At 44.7% G+C, this 9,454-nt stretch overlaps 1 protein-coding gene across 1 annotated transcript; it reads right to left on the reverse strand.

The window, feature by feature from the left end:
• Positions 1-3,858: 3,858 nt before the first annotated feature.
• On the reverse strand, positions 3,859-9,251 carry si:ch211-212k18.5 (sal-like protein 4). Its single transcript, XM_030161945.1, has 3 exons — positions 9,176-9,251; positions 4,182-7,483; positions 3,859-4,065 (listed from the first exon to the last, which is right to left on the reverse strand). Exons 1-3 carry the CDS (start codon positions 9,249-9,251, stop codon positions 3,859-3,861), a joined length of 3,585 nt encoding a protein of 1,194 aa, XP_030017805.1.
• Positions 9,252-9,454: the final 203 nt, after the last annotated feature.

The following is a 9,454-nucleotide window of genomic DNA, read 5'->3' on the forward strand; positions in this document are numbered from 1 at the left end:
AGAGCTTCCTGTGTGTCAGCTCATTACATGGGTGAGGGGGGGCTGGGGGGGTGAGGGGGTGAGGACGAAGCAGAAAGAGTGAGGGAGAGAAATGAAAGAGAAAATGAAAGAGAGTATGACACAGAGGAGGGGGGGGGTCAGGGTTGGGGGGTAGGTGGGGGGGTGACGGCCTCTACAGCTGCAGCCTGAATCACACTCATACAGCCTCTGATTATCCTTTTCACACACATACACACACTATAAGGAACTGAAACATATTAAAAGACACTGAGGGGAAAAAAGGCAGAATTAGGGGACAGCTAGCCCAGACAAAGGACCCCCACCCCACCCCATCCCACCCCCACACCCTCACCCACACACTCTGAGAACTGGAACAAACAAGAAATAAAGCCTCTGGAAACACACTGTAGACTTACAACTGTACAGTATGAGTGTGTGTCAGCTTTATGACATTCACTGTGAATGGGCTGTAAAATGGTGAGGCAGTTAATTCTGTGAACCGCCCATGGAAAAAAAAACCAAAAAAAAAAAACCAAGTATCCAGTTATCCCAAAGTATCTGGTACTATAAACCACTAGCCTCTAGCTAAATAGCTATCCTCTTGTGAATACTGAGCGTGACCACAGATACAGTGAAAGTACACATGTTAAAGGACATATTAGCATATCATACAGATATCTAACTTGGTGTTGCTAACATTAGCCCTTTATGGTAGTGCAGCTAATATTGCTAGCTTACAATATATCAAGTAAAAATATGTGGTTATTACATTAAAATACCTTGAAATTAAAATATTATTACAAAGGCTTTACATGACATAATAAATTCTGTGAATCAGTCTTTTAAAAAATCCAGACACATTCCACCCATATTAACAAGCTACTTACTGGCTGGTTGAGGTTAGCTAGCTTCTAGCTAAGTTGCTATGTAGCTCTCCTCTCAGAAAAGTAGACTGACAATGTAATTTGCAAACCAAAGATACAGTAAAGGCATGTGTTGCATGTTACTGTTGTATGTTACTAACCTATGTGTATGTCATATTATTTCAAGCTGTCTAATGTTAAGATTTTGACACATTGATTGATTAAATTACTGACCACAGACACAGGCTAATGCTAGTCTGAACTGCTAACATATTTAGCCACTGTGATGGTGTAGCTAACATTGCTAGCTAATATGATGTAAAAAAAAAAAAAAAAAATCTTTACAATAAATAACAATATGCTGTTGTAATGTAAAAATATTAAAATATCACAGTATAAATATAACAGTAAACCTTTCATGCTGTGAGCAATTGATCCTTACACACATCTTTACGTACAATAAACTAACAGAATGATGAACTGAAGTTAGAAAAACATGGTTAAACAGGCTAAACAAAACACCTGCTATCCTGAAAAAAACACAAACAAGCAACAAACAAGTGTCTTCTTCACATCACTGTGGTTTTATTTGTCTTTTATACACCACATGGGAACATCATTTGTTTCACCGCTACAAAAAAGGGTAAAGAATACAAATACTAAACTGACTATGCAGGAATGCAAGTGAGTGCAGACAATTTCTGCAGGAGCAGAAAAAACTCTCAAGTGCTTTGAGAGAAGAGGCAAAAAGAAGGAAAACAGGGCGGGGTTTGTAACGGACGGGCTCATCCTGGTCGCTGGGTCTGCGAGGATCCAGTGTGACACTCCACAAAGGTGTCAGAAAACAGTTTACAATCATCAGTGTGAATACGGCCGACTGCTGCTGGGAACATTAACAGCTAGAAGTAAGAACTGTTCAGAACACATACAATCTAACACAGGCATGTCCAACCCGGACGCCACAACATGATGCCATTTTATGTTTCTACAAACCTCGGATACATCAGTTTAGAACCAAACATGAGTTCAATTTCAGCATTTGTAGATGGGCATATGTCCATGTTATGTGGTTCATACGGACTGTTTTTAATATGTAGTTTTAGACACAGACAGCTCTTTGTTAGGGTTAAGGGAAAGACAGAGCAAAAGTCTGCAAAAATGTGACAAATGAAGTGAAAATTTATTTGTATTTGAGTCCTACTATGAACATGGGACTGCGACAAACAACACAGAATTAACCAATACCAGTGACTTTTACATGATCCTGAAATTTTATCCAGTTACTACAACTTTTCTGCTAATTTGCTTCTGTATTTACCCATGAATTTCACCGTAGACAGTTATTATTAATACTTATTTTTTGGTATTTTCATTTTGTCATAGGTACTGGAAGTAACACAAGGGTTGTCATTGTTAATGTCTGTATTTTAATGCACTTCTACCATTTGGCTTTTGCATCTGCACACTTTATGGAATAAAAAACCCTAAGTTGCACCTTTTCATTTACAAATAAAGCCTATTTTGTTGGCTGTTTTGTAAGCCTGAGCATTTTTACTATGATTACTCAGAGCATCCAGAACATTATGTTCTTATTCTCACTCAACCTACTTTTGTAATCTTCACTTTACCACATAATTTCACTGAAAAATCTCCTAAAGCTTTGTGACGTGGACTATTTTTATGAAAACCTGCAGGAATATCATGCATTTTGTGGATAGGCTGATTAATAATTAAACACACTATGACTGCATGATGCTGCACAAATACACTTTATTACAATATGTATTGTTAAAATTTTTATTATCACTCTAATATTAGAATGACTGTAGTGACTTGTAGAGGCGTGGATCTTCTTAGAAAATAGTAAATATAATTTTTTTCCTCCATCCAACCATCATCTTTTGAACTTTAATTCTGATTTTTGGAGGAAAATGTATGCAGTAAATACATCTGCCATGGTGATACTGGTGACAATGTACCTTTTTTTTTTCAATATCATCCTTTCTGTGGCCAAAATAATTGCGTACAATCAACGTTCCTTTACTTTTTTGCAGCCAAATGTTCCTTTCCTGGGTTTTTCATCCTGTTTTTCACTCATCTTCACGTTGTGGTTAAGGTAATTTGCTTTAATTGTGCCACCAGGTTGTGAAAGTTACACAAATCCACAACATGATGATTATACTGAAGGTTTATTGTGCAACTCGAAACCAAACAATGATGTTTTTCTAACACTAACCACCGTATTTTCTTTGCCAAAAGCTGAATACTGACTGATGTTAAAAACCATCATATCCTTCATTAACAATTTAGACTGATAAAATACTGTATGTATCCGTGGTTTCCAGTTACGTACAACATTACTTTCTAGCGAACTGGTTGTCATGCCAGTATTATCTACATTATAATCATCATTATTGTTGTTGCTATCATGTTTGTTTCAGCTGATGTTTTGGCAGCACAAGACACAGTGCAACTCACAGTGCAATTTAGCACATCAGAAACATGCATTCAGCAGCATCACATTAAATCAAGGAAATAAGAGATTAATAGAAAAGGCATAAAATGTAACTGGTCATATGTACAAACTCTGGCCAACACTAATGTGGCCTGTTTTGGTTTGGAATTAATTTTGTACAACTCTGGACCCTCCTCTCATTCAAAGCTCATACTGGTTGTAAAACAGTATGTGCTGAAATACACATGGGCAATAAAAGCGCAAAAACAATTAATTCTCATCATGACAATGCTGTGAAGTGTGTAAGATAAGGCCTCACTGTGGTCTTTGAAATACAAAAATACATATCTAAAATACTACATTCACAAATCTCATACAATTTGACTACAATACAAAGTAGCTCTATCCACCTAATATGAAAAGTAAACATGAATTACAATTAATAATCCTAAACAACAAATCTCATCCTATTAAAAAAAGTACATTCCCTTGTCAGGACCCTTTAAAAACTCACTGCAGTCATTCACCAATGCCCAATTTCTACACAGTTGTGTCCATAGGCTCTTCTGATCCCTTAGAGTCAACGCTAACTGGTACAGGGTTGATACTGTCACCTTTCTCAGGAGATTTAGCCAATCCCTGCTTTTCATCCTGTTGTCCGGGGTTGTTATTGCTGTCTGCAGTGTCATTGGTCTGAACCTTGGAGGGGGTGTTTGCTGACACTCCAGGGTGAGTTTTCATATGCCCCTGTGGATAAAAGACACAACATGTCATTGAGGTTCATATTGACACCTTAAGGCACATTCCTGGTTTACTTAAGGCACATTCCTTAAGGCACATTCCTGGTTAACCTCAACATTTACCTTTAAGCCACTTCGGCTGGCGTAGGCCTTTCCACACTGGGAGCAGCTATAGGGTTTGTCCAGGCGAGGAGGTTGGGTATTTGATACTGGTGCTGGGACCGCCGGCTCATGGTCTTCCAAAGGCTTTTCAGTGACACCATGACCCTCCTCTGTAGGTTTGTCTTCTGCTTTTTTATCCACTGCTGTTACACTGGCCTCACTTTTCCTGTTATTTTGGGCAGCATCTTTCTGTGGCTCCTGTGGGTCATCACCACAGGCCTCTTTAGTTTCAGGAATGGCTTTGGGGCTATCAGGAGGCGTGAGTGATGGTGAGGGTTTTGATGGTGTGGCTTTTGGGTTAGAATCTAGACTAGTGGTGGTCTCTTCTGTGGAGGTTTTCTCATTACTAACCCCTCTGTGCAGCTTATCATTTTCAACCCCAGGCTTTGAAACACACAGGGAAAGAGGAACGTCATCTGCTTCTGCATCTCCATTTAAAGCAGCTGCATTCGAACTAGCTAAAGGTGTACCATGGGCCTCCTCCTCAGAGTATGGCGAACTGTTCATGGGGCTACCATCAGGTAGGCCATCCTCTGTTCGTTCAGGAGGGTTACGGGTCAGGGGTGGGCTAACACTTGGAGCTGAACCCTCAGATTCTTCTGTCTTCACAGAAGTAGCATCAGCAGCTGTGGTTTGTTTAGAAGTGGACCCTGAGTCGAGAGCACTACTCGGAGACCTCGAACCTGTTGTTAAGGCCAAAGGAAGGACTTGTAGACCTTTAGAGGGAGATCCAGCAGACTCATTCTCACATTCATCTAGCCCAGCATTTTCGGTTTCTGCACCATCTTCAAGAGGCAAGTCTTCATCAGGTGGGATCTGCCCTCCCAGGTGTAAACGGATGTGGTGCTGAAGAACCAAGGCATTAGTGAACTTGCGAGGACATAGGGGGCAGGAGTTCAAAGCACGAGCATTTGGTGGTCTTGCTCGGTGAGTAGCCAGATGGGCCCTAAGGCTTCCCTTTGTGGAGAAGGAGCGACCACACAATTTACATGGGAATGGACGCTCTCCTAAATGTGTGGCCTGATGCAAACGCAGAGCTCTAGGGCAGCTGAGGACACGAAGGCAGACTCCACACTGATTAGCAGCAGGTGTGGCAGGAAGAGAAGGTGTAGTGGTGGTGGTGCTCGAACCTGAGGCTCCATGGCTGGTTGCTAGTCCTGCAGTGTTCACACTGGGGCTTAAGCCAAGTGCAGCCAACATTTCCCTGCGATAGGCACTGGAGGTGGTGCTCAGGTCATGGCCGTGGGTGTCACCATTGGCTTCAGTGGGGGTTTGAGAGGAGGTGGAGGGAGAAGAGGCAGCAGAGGAGGAGGAGTTGCTTCCCTGTGGCTGCTTTTCAAGTTTCTGTACCAGCCGTTGCAATTTGGAGGTGTCTGAGGTCTGGGTCGATGTGGTGGGAGAAGATGAGGAGGGGGAGGAGGTGGATGGTTTGGGAAAAGGTGGAAAGGGGAAGGGCAGCTGGTGAGGAGAGGTGAGGTGGGAGGTGGAGGGGTGTCCTGTGGGTCGGAGAAGAGCCAGGTGGTGAGGGGATGTACCTCCAGGAAAGAGAATTTTGGGCAGGTGGGCCAGTTGGGAGTACGGGGAAGCTGAATGAAGAGCAGAGTGGGGGGGTGTATTTTCATCAAACCGCTGCTGTTTTGCTCCTTTTAACTGGCTGCCCACAGAGGAGGAGGAGGAGGAGGATGAAGAAGAGGATGCCAAGGCAGTGCTGGATGCGCTGGCGACAGCTGAGGCTCTGTTTAGCTGTAGCAGTGAATGTGCTGTGGACAACAGTGCCATGTCCACTGAAGGAGGCAGAGGTAGAGATGAGGGTGATGGACGGGCAGACGCACTGGACAGGAATCCTAAAGCCATGTTATCTGTCATCCCAGCAATACTCCCTTTCACGCCATTGTATGACTCGTCATCATCAGCTCTCCGTTTTCTCCTTCTCTGGATGGTACCAGGACCAGAACCACTCTGCGACTGCTCTGATAGCGCTGGTGGCAACAGGGAGAGGGACAGCTCCGGGTTCTGCTCTCTGTGTCTCAGAAAATGAGCTTTGAGGTTCCCTCTGGTTGTAAAACGACTCAGACAGACTGGGCACTGGTAGGGCCTTTCACCTGTGTGCGACCTCAGGTGGATCTGAAGTGATGAATCGCTGCTTAACACCTTCCCACAGAAGCGGCAGACGTGCTGAGGACGTCCTGATGAGGAGGCGGAACCCAGGGAGGAGCTGGGCTGGAGCTCCTGGGAATGGCTCGTGGTTGGAACAGGGGGAGTGGGGAAACTGATGCCATTGCTGTGACTGAAAGTGGAGGTGTTGGATGATTTCTCATGGAGGTAGCGTGGAGGTAGGCCCAAAGACAAGGACAGTGGGTGTAGGGAGGCAACAGAGGAGCTGATGGTGGATGAGGAGGAAGAGGAAGATAATGAGGAGGATGCAGAGGAGGATGGAACTCTGCTGCCATTGACATGTGGAGAGCCTGACTTGGAGACAGGTGGTTGTGGGAAGAGGGAAGATGGAAGGCCAGTTAGCAGTGATGAGGCTGTAGTTATGGGAGTGGCAGTGGAAGGGTGAGTCGGTGATGAAGATGACGCTCCAGTAGATTTCTGGCTGCTGTCTGTACCACTGGTTTGCGTATTGTTATCTTGCCCAAAAACAGCCCCTCCGAGCCTTAAAACATGTCTACAGATCTCCTCTGTAATCTGCATCTGGTGGATTTGTCTCTGCTGTAAGACCCTCAGCTCCTCCAGCAGAACAGCCAGAGTTGGGGGCACCTGGATCTGGTCCTGCTGCCCCGGAGAGCTGGAGGTCTGCTGTCGACCCGGACTGGAGCTGTCACGGTGAGATGGTACACACTGAGAAGACGATGACGAAGAGGAGGAAGAGGAGGTAGTGGTGGTGGCCGAGCTGCCCATCGGTGGGGAGGTCATGGTGGAGTGGGAGTTTCCTGGGTGGGACAGTGTGTGGGAGCCTGAGGTCTGGCCTAGAGGTGGGGGTGAATGAGTTTGGGAGGACAACGAGGGGTGAGGAAAGTCTGGGGAGAGAGAGGAGTGGGTGTTGGGGAGGGATGTGGTGAAGGGCGCGATGTGGTTGGGCCAGTGGGGAGGAGGCGAGCTCTCGCTGGGTAAGGATGGCGCGTGGAGCCCCCCAGGGGATGGGCGAGGGGCCAGAGGCGGCTGGCAGTCCTGCAGAGAGCTGGGGGATGAGGAGGAGGATCCTGACGACGTTACCTCTGAGCCAAGAGATGTGGACGGTGACTTCATGCCCAGGTGGTCATCTACGGATTAACAGAGAGATTCTATGAAACGGAAATCATGCATAATTTTTTTTTTTTTTTTTTTTTTAAATATTTTTAATCCAATATCAATGTGGACATCCAGGTTATAAACTCGCTCCTTCAGTTACCAAATGTTTATTTCATCGCTCCCGGTTATTGTTTACAGTTTTTCTTAGTGAATTTGTGTGCATACCAAAAGCTCCTCTTACATCTTCAAAAGGAATGCCTGCACAGAAATGGAGTCAAACTAGCAAATAAACAAGTGGACGAAACTCTGCAGTCTATGAGTCTTTGTAATGTCTTGTCTCAATCTGTGCTCTCCCAAGCAAAACTCCTCAAACATCTTGCACACACAAAAAGCTTACAGACCACCTTGCTGCTATGGTAACACATTTTAGAGGACAATGGGCATCACCAAGACAACCCATAACCCCTCTTAACCCACCCCCCTCCCTACAGCAGTTACGTCTTTCATCTCTCTATTCACCCTCCCCCCCCTTACGTCACAGTGGAGGTCAAGGGTCAGGCCATACTAAGGGTTTCTGGGCACTGTCCAGACACTCTGATTGGTCAACTAATCTGACCTCTGCCGCTCAGGGGTCAAATTCTTTCAGAATCTTGAGCACAGAGTGAGAAAGAGTAAAAAGAAAAAAAAGAAGGGGGAGGGTATCAACAATAGAGAGACAAACTAACTATTCCCTCCTGGAGAGTTTTAGTGATGGAATGAAAGACTGTACCTTTGTGAAATTCCTTCTCTGTGACTTCTAAACAAACTCCGACTTGATAGAAGTGCATAAATAATCTGAAAAACCTCAGTTTGACTTTTACAAATTTACCTGCAGACACTTTTAGGTGCATGCACTTGAAGCTCCATCCCATTGCAACACAGTATAAGTGGGAAATCAATCTCCCTATCCCCTCTGAATCTTTTTTTTCTCATCCATCAGTACCCCCACCCTCCCCCCCAACTGTGTAAGGAGTATACAGTCAAAAGGACTAGGGGCAAGAATAAGGGATAAAGAAAGGGGAGGGAAGTACTGAGAGAAGGTGGAAAATGGGGGAAGAGGGGAAGCATGAGAGAAAAGCACGGATGAAGAGCAAAAGAAGAGGAGAATAGAAGGGTGGAAGATTAATCTTTAGCAAAAAAACACTGGCTTTCCCTTCCCCCCACCCAGGAACCTTATTGTTAACAAATAAGAGAGTGCTCTATACTAATCAAAGACCTCCAGCAGTCAGAGCTGAGCAGCCTGTTGGTTTCCTAGAGGAAGAACAGCACATGAAAATGGCCACAGATGTATGTTAGTTAATCCTGTTCTATTCACTTCACACGGACACGTTTATTGGCCCCGACTAAAGCGCCTGAGGCTTCCATTTACAGGGGCCCAAAAACTGAATGACTGAGCAGGAGAGGCTTCTAGTGCCCAAACTTTAACTTTAGATTTGACTGTTCCAGCACATGCACTTGTTAGAATGTGCAGAGATAAATAGAAAAAACAAAATACAGAAACAATGCAACATATAATCGAATAAATTAATAGTAAAGTGAGTAAAAAGTTGGATAAAGTCTGGTTTAAAGTGGCCTGCACACGCACTGATGGACGCTCCGCTGCTTTGTCCTCCTCAGGTCAACCCGGTGCCTCTCAATCAAGAACAATAAATCCAACTCAAACTCAGATTAAGATGTTTTCTCACCGTGCGATAGTAGTTTTGGGCCCCCCGGATCGGCGTTAACGAGATGCTGGGGACGCTTCTGCTTCCGGCGTGACATGATTCACGGCGACTCCGACAGAGAGAGGGGGGCATCAGCCGAGCGACTGGCAACAGGCACGTTTTTGCGCCCTTGGACGCGCTCCTGAACGCATCCACGCATCCAAAAGTTGACGCGTATAGCGCAAAAATCCCGCAAATCCTGGCAACCTTGCAAAAGTCAGTTTAAGGTGTTTTTAAAGCTGTTTGTTTTTCTTGGAGGAA

This window comes from Sphaeramia orbicularis, chromosome 18, assembly GCF_902148855.1.
Source record: "Sphaeramia orbicularis chromosome 18, fSphaOr1.1, whole genome shotgun sequence".
NCBI classification, from domain to species: Eukaryota; Metazoa; Chordata; class Actinopteri; order Kurtiformes; family Apogonidae; genus Sphaeramia; species Sphaeramia orbicularis.

Bases quoted from the DNA above. Each gene is read 5' to 3' on its own strand.
- si:ch211-212k18.5 (XM_030161945.1), bottom strand. From the start codon at position 9,251: ATGTCACGCCGGAAGCAGAAGCGTCCCCAGCATCTCGTTAACGCCGAT. The intron at 7,484-9,175 runs GTGAGAAAACAT...GTTAATCCGTAG, and splicing joins CCCAAAACTACTATCGCACG to ATGACCACCTGGGCATGAAG. The intron at 4,066-4,181 runs GTAAATGTTGAG...TTTTATCCACAG, and splicing joins CCAGCCGAAGTGGCTTAAAG to GGGCATATGAAAACTCACCC.